The 19,861-nt window shown below is 48.1% G+C and overlaps 1 protein-coding gene across 5 annotated transcripts in view; it reads left to right on the top strand.

The window, feature by feature from the left end:
* CREBBP (CREB binding protein) overlaps positions 1–17,222 on the top strand; it is a 97,302-nt gene extending 80,080 nt beyond the window's left edge. For all 5 annotated transcript variants that reach the window (XM_063171236.1, XM_063171235.1, XM_063171234.1 and 2 more), the window contains 8 exons: positions 2,812–2,962; positions 4,132–4,278; positions 4,886–4,999; positions 5,766–5,931; positions 6,796–6,963; positions 9,941–10,102; positions 10,323–10,604; positions 12,838–17,222. In XM_063171236.1, the coding sequence (XP_063027306.1) occupies positions 2,812–2,962; positions 4,132–4,278; positions 4,886–4,999; positions 5,766–5,931; positions 6,796–6,963; positions 9,941–10,102; positions 10,323–10,604; positions 12,838–15,009 (3,362 nt within the window). In that variant the 3' untranslated portion in view covers positions 15,010–17,222. The remainder of the gene's footprint in view (positions 1–2,811; positions 2,963–4,131; positions 4,279–4,885; positions 5,000–5,765; positions 5,932–6,795; positions 6,964–9,940; positions 10,103–10,322; positions 10,605–12,837) is intronic.
* The last annotated feature ends 2,639 nt before the right edge of the window (positions 17,223–19,861 follow it).

Genomic DNA, 19,861 nt, shown 5'->3' with positions numbered 1-19,861 from the left:
GCTGTTTTCCTTTCCTCCCTGTCCCTCTCCCTTCCCTGCTGTTGTCTCTCTCCCCTGGGGATGTGAGTGCTGCTGCCAGCTGTGACCCTCTGGTGGGCTCAGCTCTGGAGATCAGCTTTCTCCAAAAGTGCTCTGGTGGGAATGCAAGAGCAGGGAAGGGAAAGGAAAGTCTGTTCTTGTCATCAAAACCTTGGTCCTGCTGCTGACCTGAAAACAAACTTAAGCAGTGAAAGTTTGAAACATTACCATGTTCCTTCTTCTTGAAAAAAACATTTTCTGCCCAAGTTGCCATCAATATTTCTCCACTCTCTCAAGCCTGATGACACAACTGCTGATAACCAAGACAGCACATCCCTCAGCTCTTATGGAACATTCATGTTCCTAATGGACAGTGAGTAAAATTGGTTATTTTAACTGATAGCCTGCCAGATACAACCAGTGTGCAGCTGGGTTCTGCTGGAAAACCCTGAACTTCTGAACTATTTATTTCGCTAAGAAAATCTACAACTATTACCTCACCAGTAGCCAGTGCAGAGAGGTTCAAAGACAAAAGATATCCTGACAAATAATTCACCCAAAGCAGTTTCCTGACAAGGAGTCACAAGAGGGAATTGGAGTTTCTTCCTCTCTGTCCAGTTACTCACCACTAACAGAGGCCTGGCCATTGCTGCTGTCACTGACCTGTGCTGGGGGTTTCTCCTCAGCAGCTTGGGTGCCTTTCCCAGGTTTGCACTGCAGTTTGCACTGAGCTTTGAGCTTTTGTTAGAGGTGCATGTGTGAGAACTGTCCAAGAACCAAAACCCAACTGCTTTCTAAAACAACTTTCACTCACATTCTAAGAGATCAAAATATGCAACTTTTAGATCCTTTGCTTACAGTACATGTAATTTTAATGCTGCCTAGTTCTTTTATCTCCTCATCTGGTCTTTTTGGGTTTGTTGGTTTCCAAGCTTTAATGCATAAGGAAGGAAGAAGATATTCCTTGGTTGCTTAGCATTGGGAAGATGAAAAGATGAAAACACAACAAGACAGTAGAGTTAACTCCAGTGGCTTTCTGCAAATGTTCCCTCTCATCAGCTGAAATATGGAGCCCTTTCTTCTTTTTCTGTTTGTCTTCAGAGAAATGAACAGAACAAAACAATTCCCTCATAAAGTATTTGTGAATTTCCTTTAGAGTCATCCCCCTGCTATTACATATGGAAATGCCAAGACAGTATTGGAGTGGGAGATCCTGGGAAGGGCTCAGTGTGTTGGAATTGGTAAAGGCCATGGTGTTTTTACTTCAACCTGCCTTTAAATTGCATTTTTAAATTAAAAATTACTCCCAGGTAAATGATATTTAGACTGTTCTGTGCTGGTTATGACCACAGAATCTCACTGGACAAAGGGACAAGCTAAAAGATGTAAATCAAGATTGCTGCCTTTGGCAATTTCTGTAAACTGATTGTAATCAAACTGTCAGAGGGCAGGGATGGATGGGATATTGGGAATGAGGAATTGTTCCCTGTGAGGGTGGGCAGGCCCTGGCACAGGGTGCCCAGAGCAGCTGTGGCTGCCCCTGGATCCCTGGCAGTGCCCAAGGCCAGGCTGGGCAGGGCTGGGAGCAGCCTGGGACAGTGGGAGCTGTCCCTGCCATGACAGGGGAGGAGCAAGATGAGCTTTAAGGGCCCTTCCAACCCAAACCATTCCATTATTCTATAAAATAAAATGTTAAGTGTATAAATGCCTTAGAAAGTGAAATAGCCCTTTGAATATATGTGAGTTTTTTCCCCAGTATTGGAGCCCAGAGTAATTTTTAGCACAGATATTTCACTGCAGAACTCTGTGTGCAGTCTCAGAGTCAAGGAGGAACCAAGGGCCTTGTGTCAGGAGCCAAATATCAACTGAAAAATCAAGTCACAGAAAGCAAAAATTAAATGCATTTTATTAAAATGAACATCTGTGGATTACACCATTACTTTAGGAAAGACAGCAGATTGACCATAAAGTGAAGCAGAAATATGAGTGGTGAAATAAGTACAGCAAGATAAGGGAAATAGTCATAAATTTTCAAGTCAAAACAGTGGGGTCCTTCTGCTTTCTTAATTTAACCCAAAGTCATCATGGTCTGTGTAATTTGTTGGGGATTTATTTGAAAACCATCACATCCTGTAAGACCACAAACCCAGCTCCCCACAAAAGGCAATTGTGAATGTAAAGATGGAGTGAGGGCATCTGGACAATCTGTGGGCTTGAACTCCCCAGGACCTCCATCTCTGGGCAGGAACTATTTAACCTTGGTGTGCAGATTGCTGCAACTGCAGCCCAAAAGCTCTCTTGAAAAGAAAAGCAAAAGCAATGAAATCTCCATTGAAGTCAAAAGGCTTTTCATTTCTGTTGATTTGCTTTGCCTTGCTTGAAAAGGTGTGGCATGGAGCCAGATCTGTGAAGTGATGTAATCTCTGTCAGCCAGCCAGAGTGGGGCTGGGAGGAGAAAACATTGGCAGGGCTCATAAAATAAGGCTGAAATTGAAAAATGCTACGTAAAGCTGCCTTTGTTAGCTCACTTACAGGGTAACTGTGGCACTCCAGAGGGTTCAGCTGCAGCAATGGGGTGAGAAAAGCAGGGGGGGTTTACTTCTGGCTTTGCATCTCTTCATTTTGACTGTATAAATCAAACCATCCCATTTTTCACATGGAGGTAAAACAAAAGGGCGAAAAAACCATTTCCTTCCAGGGAATGAAGCTGCAGGAGCTCTGGAGCACAGCACAGCCTGAGCTGAGCAGCTCCAGGGTTAACATTTGCTCACTTGTTCTCCCCTTGCCTTGCAGGGCTGCAGACCACACGTTTAGGGAACCATTTGGAAGACAGAGTGAACAAATTCCTGCGGCGCCAGAACCATCCTGAGGCTGGAGAGGTTTTTGTCAGAGTGGTAGCAAGCTCAGATAAAACAGTAGAAGTTAAACCAGGAATGAAATCCAGGTTAGTCCTCTTCATTATAATGAATGCAATAATTTTTATTTATTTTATTTTGAAGCCTCCTTGGGAGCTCTTGTAAAATTGTGCCAATTTGCACCTTAATGCCTTTGCACATTTTTGAAATTTGGGCATGTTTAGGGTTATGAAAGGTTAAAAAATGTAGAGGAAATGACTGGTTTTGGGACATCCTTGCTTATAATACTGGGACTTTGTGTCACTCCATCTTGAGAGTGACCACATTTTGCTTTCAGAATCTGTTTGGAACAGTTGCTGAGTTCTGCTCCTTACTCTTCCTTCATTTTGTTGTGTTTTTAGAAACACTTCAGCTTTCAGGAGTAATTTTTAATTTGCTTCATTTTAAATGAAGCAAATTAAATGAAAAGCTTAAAATTAAATGAAGCAAATTATAAATGAAAAGTTTAAAAGCTTTAGTCTGTGAAGTATTTTTGGGTTAAATTCATAATAACTGTGTTTATGTGACATCACTTCATACTAATGCATCACATTTTCTGCTCTGTAGCCTATTTAAAGGCTTGTGGTCTCTGAGGATATTCATGTACTCAATGCTGGCCTGTTCAGCCCTGTGTTCTATATGGAAACAGTCTTCCCATGAATTTACAGGAGCAGGACTGCCTGTTTTACTCCAGCTCTGATCTGACCCCATTTAACTCCTGCCTAAAATCACAGAATCACAGAATGATGAGGTTGGAAGAGACCTGTGAGATCAAGTCCAACCTAAGCCCTGACACCTCAACCAGACCACAGCACCAAGTGCCATGTCCAGGCTTTTATTAAACACATCCAGAGATGGTGATTCTACCACCTCCCTGGGAAGGGCATTCCAGTACTTTATTATTCTTTTGGTGAAAATTTCTTCCTAAAATCCAACCTGTCCCTTCCCTGATGCAGCTGGAGACTGTGTCCTCTGGTTCTGTCAGAGACCAGCCCCACCTGTGTGCAGCCTCCCTCCAGGAAGGTGCAGAGAGCAATGAGGTCACCCTGAGCCTCCTCTTCTCCAGGCTGAACAGCCCCAGCTCCTTCAAACGTCCCTCAGTGTTCCTAAGGAGTTAAAAATAAAATTGACAATAATCCCCTCCTTCTGGTAGGACACTGCTTTAATAATTGGTATTTTCTTTGTTTGTTTTGTTTTGTCCTGCTGCCCTGTCCTCCAGATTTGTGGACTCTGGTGAGATGTCAGAATCGTTCCCTTACCGTACCAAAGCTCTGTTTGCCTTTGAGGAGATCGATGGTGTGGATGTTTGTTTCTTTGGGATGCACGTGCAGGAGTACGGCTCGGACTGCCCCCCTCCCAACACCAGGTACCCCCCTGGCCTCCTCCCTGAGCCCTGGGCAGCCACTGCACACACTTGGCACAGGCATTTCAGTTCTGGGCCACAGATCCATGCTGCTCTAGCACTGCAGATGACTTTGAAGGGAAAGACAAATAGCAAAAAAACGGAATTTATTAGGATAAATACTTATCCTAATTATCAACTCACACAACCTCCTACATCCACCAAAATAATAAATCAAAAAAAAATACAAAATGTACAGTTATAACAAACAAAAATGTTACATTTTTTGCATTCTGCTTTTAATTTTGCCCCTTGATGTGTATTCTTGCTGTGTGTGCTACACTGGCTGCATTCAGCCAGATCTCCATGTAGGATTGAACTGTAGTGACACGACTGTCACCTCTGTAGGAACCAATTGTGCTGCAGTGCAGGTGCTGCTGCCAAACACCAAAGTGTGAGAAGAGCTGAAGAAACGCAGCCCCTCTTTTGCTTTTGAGGACTGTTTACACCACATTATGACAATTGAATATGCATTAAAACACCATCAGCATTTTCTGCATGTTCACCTAGTGCAGAAAGCAGCTGTCAGCAGTGTTGAGGCAGGCCTGAGTGTGTCCCTGTGTCCCTGCAGGCGTGTGTACATCTCCTACCTGGACAGCATCCACTTCTTCCGGCCGCGCTGCCTGCGCACGGCCGTGTACCACGAGATCCTCATCGGCTACCTGGAGTACGTCAAGAAGCTGGGGTGAGTCCCACCTGCCAGGGAAAGGAGCCTGGGGCTCCAGGGGATTTGCACCTGGGGGGGTCTCTGTTTCCTTCTCACCTCTCTGAGATGTGTGCAGCAAATGTAGAGAGGGAAATTGGGATTTTGTCACTCCGGTGGATTTTGTTGTTGGGATAATGTCACCGTTAGGTTGGATGTGACACACACGTGATCAGGGTCCAAGAAGAAAAAGATTTTATTCTGCATGTTCTCCAGCTTATATACTCTTAACAAAGCATGATCTGAAGTCATTAACTACATCACAAGAACTGATTATATTCATTGGTGCAAAGGAATTAATGTCAATGTAATTGGCAAAAGTTTTACAGAAATTGAATAAGGCACATATACACATCTACTTATGCAAAAATTTCCCTGTATCTTTTCTAATCTGCTTCCATACTGACAGCCTTGTCTTCTTTCTTGCTATGGATACATTCAAAAATCATCAATTGTTATTTGTTCTGTTAACTCAGCTTTGCTTGCAGGCAGCTGTCAAGCCCCTCCATGTGATTCCTAAACTGACAGCACATCATTCATTTGGTCAGAGGCTCACTTGATGTTTAAACTTCATTATTATAGCCCTGACATTATCCCTTGTCAAAATATGGGGTTATTCCCTCAGAATCTTTGCTACAAAGAAAAAAATCTTAAAAATTTAAAAAATCAAGCCAGAGGTCTGGATTTATAACAAGGTTTGAGTTGGCTTTCTGGTGGGAGTCACAGCTGTTTGTTGTGTGTGACACAGGTATGTGACAGGGCACATCTGGGCCTGTCCCCCCAGTGAAGGAGATGATTACATCTTCCATTGCCACCCACCTGACCAGAAAATACCCAAACCCAAACGTTTGCAAGAGTGGTATAAGAAGATGCTGGACAAGGCATTTGCTGAGAGAATCATTCATGACTACAAGGTTTGTTACTATTTAATTTCTGAATCAATTTTTGTAGCGTTCTCATTTGAAGGGATCTATTATTGTTTCATAACACCTGAAAAGCAGAGTAATGTTGTACAAGGGGTTTATTCTCAACCAGTGTCTTCATTTTCTTAGATTTGCTTGAGGTTCTGCCTTTCAGGCTGAAAATTCCTTAGATTTGGTGGCTGCATGAAGGGAAATCTGCAAGAACCTGCCTTTGTGTATCTTTCTTTCACTGCATTTTCTAGGCAAGGAAATATGGAGCTTGTCAAGGTTTATGGAAGCTGTTTCTTTCTGGTGATTCTGGAGGAGCAGGTGAAATGCTGGACCCCACTAGTGTGAAATAAAAGAGCTCCTTATGACAAGAATGATTTTCATAACTGCAGAATATCACACATGTACCCAAGGAAATGAGTAGAAGGTGGCAAAGGGAGCATTTACCACTCCTTTCATGCTAAAATGTACAAGAATTCCTTAATGGTAGTGACAGTGCTGGAAAAAAATTGATGTTTTGATGGCAAGTGACAGTTCCTGAATGTGTGGAGTAGGAACAGCCTCTAACAAGCCTTGTTAGAGCTGGGAAAAGAAATCTGGGCCTCCTGATAAGGGGGTTTTGAAACCAGGGAGGGGTCAGCTGCATTTTCCAGGGGTATCTTGGTATCTGCCATCATGCCAGGAGCATGAGCTGATGGCATGATGGGGTCAGGAAAGCCTCAGCAGTGACCCTCAGGTGGAGCAGGGAGTGGGGCTGTGCCAGCATTGCCAGGCTGGCTCTGGGCTGTGTCTCTGGTTCTCCCCTCTCTCCCCTAAGTGATCTTCATTTATTTATTTATTGCTGCTCTGCTGTGATGTGCTCAACAGGACATCTTCAAACAAGCAACTGAGGACAGGCTGACCAGTGCCAAGGAGCTGCCTTACTTTGAAGGTGATTTCTGGCCTAATGTGCTGGAGGAAAGCATCAAGGAGCTGGAGCAGGAGGAGGAGGAGAGGAAGAAGGAAGAGAGCACTGCAGCTAGTGAAACAACAGAGGTGGGTTAGCTTTGTGTGCCATATTCTCCCTTAGCTTTGATATAGAGAGGTCACACCAGATAAACCAGAAAAGATTATTTACAGCAGGCATTCAATCAGGGGTCCTTTAACTGCATTTCTGTTTTTCTTCTTGGTTAACAAATCCACTGATGGCTTGGTTTGGGTTTTTTTAACAGACTCAGGAGTCACTTATGTCAGTTCAGCATCTCTCTGCTCAGAGAAATGTGTTAAGCTGCTTTTGCCACTGCTACATTTGCTTGCAGTCATTTGGCTGAGCTTCTGGTTCACACCTTTGCAAAGCACCTCCAGCATTTGCATTTTGAAAGGTGCTGGAGTTTTCAAAGCTGAATGGAACGTGGCTGTTATTTAAGCACAGGTACTTGTAGTCATTTGCAACAGCAAAGGGCTGAGATTTGAAAGTGTTTATTGCAGGCTCTGCGTTGGTGGGGAAAGTTGATCCTGATGGTTCTGTTCCTTCACCAACATCCTCTCTTTGTCTATAAAAACCAACCAAGCCAAAAAAATATCCACAAAAAAACAACAACCGTGTTTTTCGGGGCCCTGGACAGAATGTCATCATTCATTTTTATTTCCATCTTGATTTTATTTGCAACCAAATGGTCTCAGCACTTTTATACTGTCCCTTTCACTTGAGATTTGCAGCAAGTCGTTTTGAAAATAAATGTTGTAGGAAAATCTGAAGTCTCATAGATTGAGGTAGAACCAAAAGTTTTACCTGGGGAAAGCCCCCTTGAAGCTTAGATGCTGTGACTGCCTTCAATCTGTGTTATGTGAGGTTGATATGGAGGGATGCACCTTAATCCATCAATTTTGTGATGTCAGAAAGTTCCTTTGTTAAACCTTAGCAGCTCTTTCAAAGTTAATACAGTTTGTGGCTATGTTTTAATGGAACCACACAGTTAACAGCTTTCACTTTGTTCCTTCTGAATGAATATAACAAGTGGAAGGCAAGGTTTGGAATGAGGCAGCAGCCCTCTCTTGCTAACAGATCAATTCCAGTAAATCAGGGAAAACAGTGCTGTGAGCATTTACTCTGCATCTAGGAGGGGGTAAAAGGTGTTTGAAAAAGCCCAGAACAATTCACTGGGAGCTCAGACAAGTTGTGGCCTAAAATGAGATGGTGCAGCCTTAGTGGGGAACATCCCTGTGCCCCCCTTAGTGCCTGGGGACACAACCTGCACCCAGCCATGGCACACTGGGGTCTTTGCCTCTTGGCTCAGGAAAAGGGCAAATTTAAAAATATCAGAACTTCCCCCATGCAGAACCTAAACTGGGTCACTTTATGGCGGAAAGTGCCCAGCACTGGGGATCTCCATGGGTACAAGCACCACATGGATCTTGGTGCTGAAATGGCACAGAATTTCTGAATGTCTCTTACATTCTTTGTCCTAAGTGTTGTGTATGTGAAGAGAAAGCTTCCTGCCAGTGACCATGTGCTGCAGGTATCAGTCAAAGGGAGAGCAAAGAGCTGGGAAATATTCAGAGTTCTTGGCAGAGGTTCTGAAGGGGTGAGGCTCCCCCAGGAATTGTCCATCAGCATCTCTGGCTGGTCTGGCTGGATGTCAGAATGAAATGGTGCAAACACAACCCTACCACTTCTTAAAACAGCTTGGAATACTTTGTACAGTTTGCCAAATATAAACTTGCTAAAGGTGGAGTAGAAAGAAAATTTGGACTTGGCTTGTTTGATAAGTTTTAGTCTGTTCTTCCTTTTGGTGTTTAAATTTGAAGATCTCAGTTGGGGTTTTAGGATGTGGGGGCAAAGGAGGGCAGGCTCCAGTTCCATCTGTGGGAGGAAACTTGGGGGCAGTCAAGGTGGGAACATAAACCAGGTCACTTCTGAATCCCTCAGAGTCACTGAGAGCTCTGTCTGGTATCCCATAAAAGAGTCTCATTTTCATTTCCAAACAGGTTTGGTCAGAAAATCCACAAAATGAGTTAGAGAGAGCCCAGGAGTGGTCAGGGAATTCCTGTCCAAACCTAATTAATGGAATAGAAGGATGGATGGCAGCAGTCTGTAAATAGAATTGCTTTCTGCAGTTGGAATATTTTTGTTTTCCTGGAATAAATATGCCTGTGGACAAACTCTGTGTTTGCTTGTACATACTGTTCATGGCACTTGCTTGTGTATGTGTGTATATTTATATATATACACAAATATTTCACTGGCTTATTTTTAATTTTATGACCAACATTCTAGAAGTTGGAGAGGGGTTTTTCCTGAGCCCTCCCTGCTGAGGGCTTGGGGTTTGATTTTTTTAAGGACATGAGAACTATAAAAGTTATTTCTGTTTTCCCAGGTCATCTAAATAGCATCATTGCTATTTTCACTCTCTTTACTTCCATCTAACATTCAGTGTATGGACACTGTGCTCTCTATTATAACTTGGGCACAAGTGGAGTTTTGGAAATTATTTTTTGGGAGCTGCACATGCAGCTGGAAGTCTGCAGGATGGAGAATAATGTGTTTTGTTGGTTTCAATTCAAATCCTGCATGTTCTTATCTGTGTCCTAGCCCTAATTCTGTCCAGTAAAAACAAACCTTAAATCAGAGCTCAAGCAAGTATGTGACACACCAAATGCACAGTAAAGCAAAGTGCTGCACTCCTGGAACTTTAAGATCATATTTTTTGTGTCATTTTATCATCAGCTGCAAGATATAAAGCAGTGGAAGCTGAAGTATGATGTTGGAGAAGGAAAAATAACCAGTGTAAAATGGGAATTTTTTAATGTATACATACTTTGAAAGTTTATTTTTAAACAGTGTTTGGATTTGTTTGCCTGCCAGTTTGGCTTTTGATTTTTCCTGGAAGATAGGATATATTTAACACAGGAGGGCTGATTTACAGGCATTGGAACAAAGTTCTATTCCTGACAGCAGAAGTGTGTCACTGTGAGCCCAGTGAATGGAGAGAGCTCTCCAAAGTGTAACATCTCTCCCGTGCCTTCGTTGCAGGGGAGCCAGGGCGACAGCAAGAACGCCAAGAAAAAGAACAACAAAAAAACCAACAAGAATAAGAGCAGCATCAGCAGAGCTAACAAGAAGAAGCCCAGCATGCCAAACGTGTCCAATGACCTGTCTCAGAAGCTCTATGCCACCATGGAGAAGCATAAAGAGGTACTGTGGGAACCTGCTGTAAAAAGAGAAGGGTTTATTCCTGTAAATGCAGGCACGGGGATATTGAGAACTGAAAAACCAGGAGGAATAAACCCTGTGCTTGGGCTAGGAATGTTCCTGTTGCATAACAACATATTGGAGGAGATTAGCCTAAACTAAGTTAATTAGCTAAAGTTCTCACCGACCTCTTTGCCTTTTATTCCTCCCCGTTTACCCACAGGTGTTTTTTGTGATCCATTTGCACGCGGGGCCCGTGATCAACACCCTGCACCCCATCGTGGACCCCGACCCTCTGCTGAGCTGTGACCTGATGGACGGGCGCGACGCCTTCCTGACGCTGGCCCGGGACAAGCACTGGGAGTTCTCGTCCCTGCGCCGCTCCAAGTGGTCCACGCTGTGCATGCTGGTGGAGCTGCACACGCAGGGCCAGGACCGCTTCGTCTACACCTGCAACGAGTGCAAGCACCACGTGGAGACCAGGTGGCACTGCACGGTCTGCGAGGTACGTGTGGGCACGGGGGGCACTGCACCTTGTGAGGGGATGGGGGCACTGCACTGTGTGTGAGGTACATGTGGGCATGGGGGGCACTGCACAGTGTGTGAGGTACGTGTGGGCATGGGGGGCACTGCACCTTGTGAGGGGATGGTGGCACTGCACTGTGTGTGAGGTACATGTGGGCATGGGGGGCACTGCACAGTGTGCGAGGTACGTGTGGGCACGGGATGCACTGCACCTTGTGAGGGGATGGGGGCATTGCACAGTGTGTGAGGTACGTGTGGGCATGGGGGGCACTGCACCTTGTGAGGGGATGGTGGCACTGCACTGTGTGTGAGGTACGTGTGGGCATGGGGGGCACTGCACTCTGTGTGAGGTACGTGTGGGCACGGGGGGCACTGCACTGTGTGTGAGGTACATGTGGGCACGGGGGGCACTGCACTGTGTGTGAGGTACGTGTGGGCACGGGATGCACTGCACCTTGTGAGGGGATGGTGGCACTGCACTGTGTGTGAGGTATGTGTGGGCATGGGGGGCATTGCACTGTGTGAGGGGATGGGGGCACTGCACTGTCCCTGAGGGATGGTGGCACTGCACTGTGTGCCCGGTACATGTGGACATGGGGGGCACTGCACTGTCCCTGAGGAATGATGTCATTGCCCTCACTGAGGGATGGTGGCACTGCACTGTCCCTGAGAGATGGTGGCACTGCATTGTCCCTGAGGGATGGTGGCATTGCTCTGTCTGTGAGGGGATGGTGGCACTTCACTGTCCCTGAGGGTGGTGGCATTGCACTCACTGAGGGATGGTGGCATTGCACTGTCCCTGAGGGTGGTGGCATTGCTCTCTGAGGGATGGTGGCATTGCACTGTCCCTGAGGGTGGTGGCACTGCACTCACTGAGGGATGGTGGCATTGCTCTCTCTGAGGGATGGTGGCATTGCTCTGTCTGTGGCATACATGTGGGGCACCCCAGACCTCAGCCCTCTCTTGTCCTACAGCTGAGATTAATGGGGGTTTTTTGGATATTGCCCAAAGTTCCTCCAAATTAAGCTCATCCGTGTAAAAGGCTGCTAAGCCTTAAGGGGAGGTGGCTGCCAGCTGGTGCCTCTTCTTGTAGAAAAAGTGACTTTAGTTGCTGGACATGGAAAACACCAGTGCTCTGGAACAGCTCCTGTTGCATTGTTTATTCTGCTACTGCTCCCCTGCATAGAAAAGTTTTAAACTTAATTTTAAAGAATTATGAATTTTAGAATGGTTTAGGTTGGAAGGGATCTCAAAAACCATCTTGTTCCACCCCTCTGCCATGGGCAGGGACACCTTCCATTTCCAGACTGCTCAAATTTTAGGACCTGTGTTAGAGAGAAGTTATCCATGGGGCTGTACTGGTGTGCGTGAGGTTTCTTGGAGGACTTGTGTTCACCTCTGACTGTAGCTGCACAAAAGAAGTTTGAATAAGTGCAGCCTCGTTTTTACACTGCAAATTATTGCCAGGTTTGTGGGGGAAGAGTTTTAATTAATCCCTCTGAGGAAAGCACTGAGCTGAGCTTCTTGAGGCTGCAGGACATGGATTGGACACGCACAGGGAATTGGTGGTGGAAGGAGGCAGGGCCTTTAGGCTGCCCCTGGGTACCTCTGTGTAGGGAGTGCCTTTCCTCCAGCCAAAAAAGGGACGGGGCAGCAAAAACGTGGGGGTTTTCAGGTAAGTGTCTGTGTTTGCATGAAACTTGCTCTTATTTAGAGATTTTTAAAAATACATTCTTAAGGGTAGTAATTATTAGTCAGTAATTACACTAAGGATAAATGGAGGGCCAGACCCTACTTTTTAGGAGTGACCATAGATTTATCTTACTAGTTGGAGGCGTTGGCACCCACAGAAAAAAAAAAAAAAAACCAAAAAAAAAACAGTTAATGTCGTTGAAAGGAGAAGATTGGGAAAAAAAAATTCTGCAAGACTTTTTCATGTAACAAAATGACACAATGTTAGCTCCAATTGCATTGTTACCTGTGAAGAGCTGTGATTGCAGGCTGCCTTTGCTGAGGCTGCCCCAAAGCCTCTCCCACTGCCTGGACAGGCTGTGCAGCTCTTCCCTGGCTGGCTGCAGGTGTGAAGTGTGTGACTGTCATCCTGCGTGGTTGTACCCATGAGCACCCAGCACGTCCCTGCACAGGGGCTGGTGCTGCTCCCCTGTACTTTGTGCCCTGTCAGCTCCTGAGCTCTGGCTTTTCTTCTCTTGCAGGACTACGACCTCTGCATCAACTGCTACAACACTAAGAGCCATGACCACAAGATGGTTAAGTGGGGCCTGGGTCTGGACGATGAGAGCAACAACCAGGGAGAGCAGCAGTCCAAGAGCCCGCAGGAGTCGCGCAGGCTGAGCATCCAGCGCTGCATCCAGTCCCTCGTCCACGCCTGCCAGTGCCGCAACGCAAACTGCTCCCTGCCGTCCTGCCAGAAGATGAAACGGGTCGTGCAGCACACCAAGGGCTGCAAGCGCAAGACCAACGGCGGCTGCCCGGTGTGCAAACAGCTCATTGCTCTTTGCTGCTACCACGCCAAACACTGCCAAGAGAACAAATGCCCCGTGCCATTCTGTCTCAATATCAAACACAAGCTCCGACAGCAGCAGATCCAGCACCGCCTGCAGCAGGCTCAGCTCATGCGCAGAAGGATGGCTACCATGAACACCCGAAACGTGCCTCAGCAAAGTTTGCCTTCTCCTACCTCAGCGACGCCCGGTACCCCTACGCAGCAGCCAAGCACGCCGCAGACGCCGCAGCCCGCGCCCCAGCCCCAGCCCTCCCCTGTAAGTATGTCGCCGGCCGGCTTCCCCAGCGTGGCCAGAACCCAGCCCCCCACCACCGTCTCGACAGGAAAACCCACGAACCCGGTGTCGGCGCCGCCGCCCCCGGCCCAGCCGCCGCCCGCCGCCGTGGAAGCGGCTCGGCAGATCGAGAGAGAGGCCGCCCAGCAGCAGCAGCAGCAGCTCTACAGGGTCAACAACATGAACAATGGTTTGCCTCCCGGCCGCCCGGGACTCGTGAACCCCGCGGTGGGCTCGGTGAACCAGATGCCGCAAGTCAGCATGAATGTACCCCGGCCCAACCCCGTGAGCGGCCCCGTCATGTCCAACATGCAGCCCGGGCAGTGGCAGTCGGCGCCCATGCCGCAGCAGCAGCCGATGCAGCCGGGAATGGCCAGAGCGGTGATGCCCATGGCGACGCCGCAAGCCGTGGCCGGGCCCAGGATGCCGGGCGTGCAGCAGCCGCCGCGCAGCATCCCCCCCAATGCACTTCAGGACTTGCTGAGGACCTTGAAATCGCCGAGTTCTCCGCAGCAGCAGCAGCAGGTTCTTAATATCCTTAAATCCAACCCTCAGCTTATGGCAGCTTTTATAAAGCAAAGAACGGCCAAATACGTGGCGAACCAGCCCGGGATGCAGCCGCAAGCAGGAATCCAGCCCCAGCCCGGGATGCAGCAGCCGCAGACCGGCATGCAACAGCCGGGCATGCACGCGCAGGCGGGACTGCAGAACATGAACGCCATGCAAGCCGGAGTGCAGAGACCGAGCGTCCCCCCGCAGCAGCAAGGGATCGGAGCTATGAACCCCCAGGGACAGGCGATCAACATCATGAACCCCAGCCACAACCCCAGCATGGCCAACATGAGCCCGCAGTACCGCGAGATCCTGAGGAGGCAGCTACTGCAGCAACAGCAGCAGCAGCAGCAGCAGCAGGGAGGGGCCGGCATGGCAGGAGGGATGGCAGCTCACAACCAGTTCCAGCAGCCCCAAGGCCCGGGAGGTTACCCCCAAGCCATGCAGCAGCAGCGGATGCAGCAGCACCTATCCATACAGGGGAGTTCCATGGGACAGATGGCTCAGATGGGACAGCTGAACCAGATGGGCCAGCCCGGCCTGGGGGCGGACGGCGCTCCCAACATCCAGCAGGCCCTGCAGCAGCGCATCCTGCAGCAGCAGCAGATGAAGCAGCAGATAGGGTCCCCCGGGCAGCCCAACCCCATGAGCCCACAGCAGCACATGCTCTCAGGACAAGCGCAGGCGTCTCATCTCCCTGGCCAGCAGATCGCCACCTCCCTCAGCAACCAGGTGCGGTCCCCAGCGCCCGTTCAGTCTCCCCGTCCCCAGTCCCAGCCACCACATTCCAGCCCGTCACCCCGGATACAGCCCCAACCGTCACCGCACCACGTGTCTCCCCAGACTGGTTCCCCCCACCCAGGACTCGCAGTCACTATGGCTAGCTCCATGGATCAGGGACACTTGGGCAACCCAGAACAGAGTGCAATGCTTCCCCAACTAAACACCCCCAACCGCAGCGCGTTGTCTAACGAATTGTCTCTGGTCGGTGACACCACCGGGGACACATTAGAGAAATTTGTGGAGGGTTTGTAGCATTATGGGAGCATCACTTTTGTTTCTTCTTTCCTTTCGTGTTCTTGGATATTTTGTACTGAAAAATTCAGACATCTGGGTTGTTTTGAATCCTAGATGGAACTGCTGCTTCCTACAGATGGAAGAATTAATTGCTGTTTAAAAATAAAAAGAAAAAAAAAACAATACAAAGAATATATTTTTTTGTTAAAGCCAGGCGGTTAAAATATCTGGTCTCTTTTGTGGGTTTTTTTGGTTTTTATTTTTTTGTTGCTGTTGACTCATACCTTTTTTTTAACGGGGAAAACAAGTTCATTATATTCATATTTTTTATTTGTATTTTCAAGACTTTAAACATTTGAGTTTAAAAGAAGAAAAAAAAAATAATATTCAGAAACTGTTTCCTGAAATAATGCAACATTATAGCGTATCCCGGTAACTTTGACACATGGCGGGAAGATTTTTGTTTTCTATAGTGAACTCTGCAGGCGTTTGAAGTATTACCCCTGGGAAGATAGGAATTGACTCTTGCACACATTGGCCAACGCCAAAATCCTTGTCTTGCAGATGTAGAAATTGTTGCTTTGTTTCTCTGATAAAACTGGTCTTAGATGAAAATAGGGATGATCACTCTTAGGCCGTGCTGATCTGGATAGAGAAGAAACATTCTTTTCTTTCTTTCTTCTGTGTGAAACTTGAAACGAGGAAAGCAATTCTAGTGTAAATCATGCAAGCGCTATAATTACTATAAATAAGAAAATCCAAGAAGATTCAATCACTGTATAGAATGGTAAAAAGAAAAAAAACTCATTTCTTACTTATAATATCATATTGTTAAATAAACTGTGTGCAACAGACAAAAAGGGTGGTCCTTCTTGAATCCATGTACATGGTATTAACACTTAGTGTTTGGGTTTTTTGTTATGAAAATGCTGTTTTCAACATTGTATTTGGACTATGCATGTCTTTTTTCCATTGTATATAAAGTATTGCTTAAAATTGATATAAATTACTGAAGTTTTTAACATGTATTCTGTTCTTTAAAATCCATGTAAGAATGTTTAAGGTTTTTATTTATTTATATATTTTTTTCGATCATGTTCTTTGTAAGACATAGCTATGACGATTCACTCATGGCCCGGAGCAGCCAGAGGCAGCGGTGGGAGAGGCAGATCCATGGATATTGTAGCCAGCATGTCTGTTTGACAGCACCCTTAGCCATCATTTCCTTCAGGGGAGGGACAGGAGAGGGGAATGGTTCCCAGACATCGACTCTTCGCAGGTGTTCATCCATAAGGGTTAACTGGAATAAATTATTAATAGCCGTTGCTTTTTAAAAACTGCATTAATTTAGAGAAGGATCACCAATGAAAGGAAAATAGAGAGTATTGAGTTAATTCTAGGCTAATTTATTTAGTCTACAGTAAAATATGAACCTATTGACTTTAACACTATTTTTCTGCTGTTAACTCTGAGTCTAGATTTGAGGGTTTTCTGTGGAATAAAAAATAACAAATCATGTACATGTTCCCTTTAATATCCTGTCACCATGCCCTCACGTCCCTGGGATGCTCACTCCTCCTCCCCTCAGTGAATCGCTTTCTCGGAGTTAAAAAGTCCAGGGAAGGTTTCCCAGCGTAGGTGCGAGCTCAGAGCAGGAGGAGCCCGGAGCGCCGTCCCTCGGAGCCCGGGCTCGGCTCCGTGTGCCCGGCAGGGGCGGTGCAGTGAGCCCGGCCCGCTGCCCGCACGAGGCTTTTCACAGCCCCTCAGCGCTTCCTCCAGCCTTAACGTTTTTATCGGGACACTGGTGGGGGAAAACGGGGGAAAAAAGAGCAAATCTTAATCCCAGTTTTTGTCCCCGTGCGCTGCAGCGCCACTTCATCCTTTTTAACTGGAGAGGGTCTCTGCTTCAACTTTTACTTGCAAACTTTTAACTCTTGTACCTTTTTCACGACCATTGGATTCATCTGCCCACACAATTGTCTTCAGCAATTCAAGATGTCAAAATTTGGGGCTGGGGTGAGGTTAGTGAACACTAAACCCAAAGCTTGTCCAAAAGAAATTGCTGTAAAAAAAACCAAACAGAAAAAAAAAAAAAAAGATGGAAAGCCCTGATGCTGTGTCTCATGCTGTGTACTTAAAAAGAGGAAAAACACTATATTTGTGATCAAAAAGAGGAAACTTGAAATGTGCTGGTGTTTCTAATAAAAGCTGGTAAAACTGCTTGGATTGAAGGATGGTTCCACTTGGCTGGTGGCCCTGAGGATCAGCGAAGCCTGACGCCCCAGGTTCAGATCCCTGCGCTCAATCTCACTAATTCCTCTAAGCAGCCTCCATTTAAAGGCAGCAGCACCAATTCTGGATTTGGATAAGCTGAGTCCTCTTTGGAGCACGGAGCTGTGGCCAGGCTGCAGCTCGCTGGGTGCCCAGGCTGGGGAAAAGTGGAAAAAAACAACAATGGGAAGCAAATGTTGGAATAAGTTTTCAGTGCAGCCTGAAGTGTGGCGAGGTCGCAGCGCCAAGGGATCGATGTAGATCCAACACCCAGGTGTGTTGGGTAAGAGCAGATGGTTCACCAGGGAAAGGAGGGAAACGCAGAGCTGAAATCAGACCTGAGGAGGGGCTGGGGGTGCAGCCTCAGGGGGGCTTCACTCCAGTCTCCTGGGAGTGTTAATACAAAACTCAGCATATCTGAATGGGCATGGCTTTTCCAAGTCCCTGTCTGTTTGCTGGGGAGGTAGGGTCGGTAAGGAACAGCATCCTAGAAACGGGAATTGATAAGGTGAGAGTGCACTGGAGCTCGGTGCAGGAGCTTTGCCACCGAAGAGGGTGGGTAAGGCCTTCCCCTCGCTGAATTCTGGAGTGGAAGAAGGTGATTAAATCTGAACATTGAGCTGCAGTGATGGCTCTCTGCTCTCTTCCCGGGCTGCCCACCCTGCTCTGCTCTGGGAGCTCTCCCTCCCTCTGCCTGCACAGCTGGGCCTCCCCTCGTGGCTCATCCCTGTCCCACCGGGACACAGATCTGCCCACAGCGTCTGTGTGAGGGCTCCCCGCGCCCTCTGCCTCCCGACGCGCTAGAGCAAAGCGGGGAGGAGGAGGAGGAGCCCTCTGGCCACACCGGCCGGGACAGTCCCCCCTCGGTCACTGTGTCCCTTCCAGCCGGTGCCAGTGGACAGCAGTGAGTGACAGCAGTGAGTGACAGTGGTTCATAGCTTACAGGGAGATCTGGAGGTGTGTTGGGTGCTTCTCCCAAAGCAAATTTCAGCCCTTGGTTCTTCCAGGGCAGGGAAGCTGGAGCAGCCACCCTGGAGCTGGGGGAGCACCGCAGAGGTTGCTGTGCAGGGCGATCTGCGCTTCCCCGCACTTCTCACCAGTCAGGAATTTAAAATGCAAAGCAGGAAGTTAAAATGCCAGGGCAGAGGTTGAAGTAAGTTGGAGCCAACCCCCGAATAATTGAAATGAGGCTGGACAAAGGGAGGATCTGTATGAGATCCCCTGCGATCCCTGCAGGAGCAGAGTTCATGGCTGATGGTGAGAGCACACCCAGGTGAGGCAGGAGGAGGATTCAGGTGTTTCACAGCAGGGACAAGGGCTCTGACAGCGCTGCTCTGCGTGGGGTCAGCGGGAGGTAGCAGTGAGCACAGCCGGAGGAGGGAAGCGTTTGTAACCAGCTCAGAAGTCATTTTGGTTTTGGCTGCAGCACAGGGAATCTCGATGAAGGGCTGGAGTCGGTTCCAGGTGGAAGTGCAGCCAGCGGAAGGGTGTCGGAGTGATGCAAAGGCTCGTGCTGGGTTTGTTGCACCTAATCCAGAATGCTGAGTGCCCCACAAACCCTGCTCTGTGTGGGTGTTTTTCAGATATGAACCTCCAAAACAACACTCGGCTCGGCGTGGTCCCTAAAGATCAGCTGCAAGCACGAGTGAATTGCACATGGAGCTTTCCAATGAGCTCCCCAAGGCCTGGAGTTACAAAGCTGCCTCTGTTCGGTGGGCACGGTTCCCTCCTGACAGTTTCTCGGTCTGGAAGTGGTTAGTGCTCACCAAAGAGACCTGCTCCTTCTTTTATTTTTGGCTGTGGTGTTCATTGAGGCCAGGCTCTGCTCTCACGCACGTTCCAAATTCGGCTCTCACCAGAGTGGTTCATTTCCTCGCTCACCCACATCCCCTCTGAAGCCTTTGTCCTTTGCCTTGGCCCCTTAGATCTCGATGATGTTCGCTAAAACAGCCCGGGGAGATAAGGAGTTTGAGAGAAATGGGAAAATGGGATGATAAACAATTGGCCCAGAGTCGAGCAGGGTGCCCGGCCAAGGTGTGGCACACAGGGGCTTCCTGAGGGCTGCTCCCAGCCCGGCGCAGCCTCTCCTCGGCCCTCAGCCCCTTCTGTGGGGAAACAGGGAGAGAGCCACGGTACCCCCAGCTCTGCAGGCTGTGACTGCTGGGCTCCTGCCGCAGGCCGTCCCATGGAATGGGCTCACTGTGAGATACCCCAAGGGGTGTCCTACAGGGAGAGCAGGGTGCGTTTGTAACCTGTGTCTGACTCCTTTGCTAACAAGTCCTCAGAAACACGAACGGGATTTGAACAATCACAACAGCAGCGGTTTGGCAATGGTGTCTTGAGCTTGGCGTCTGACCTCTAGGCAGAGCCGTGGAAACGTCCCCGTGAGGGGACCCAGGCAGGGCCCTGAGGGAACAGAGCCCGAGCCGTGAGGGGACAGAGCCCCGGTGCCCCTGAAGAGCTCGCTCGGGCCGTGAGGGGACCAGCCCCGGTGCCCCTGAAGAGCTCGCTCGGGCCGTGAGGGGACCGAGCCCCGGTGTCCCCTGTAGAGCTCGGTCGGGCCATGAGGGGACCGAGCCCCGGTGTCCCCTGTAGAGCT

This window comes from Melospiza melodia, chromosome 18, assembly GCF_035770615.1.
Source record: "Melospiza melodia melodia isolate bMelMel2 chromosome 18, bMelMel2.pri, whole genome shotgun sequence".
NCBI lineage: Eukaryota > Metazoa > Chordata > Aves > Passeriformes > Passerellidae > Melospiza > Melospiza melodia.
This window is presented reverse-complemented; position numbering and strand designations above follow the sequence as displayed.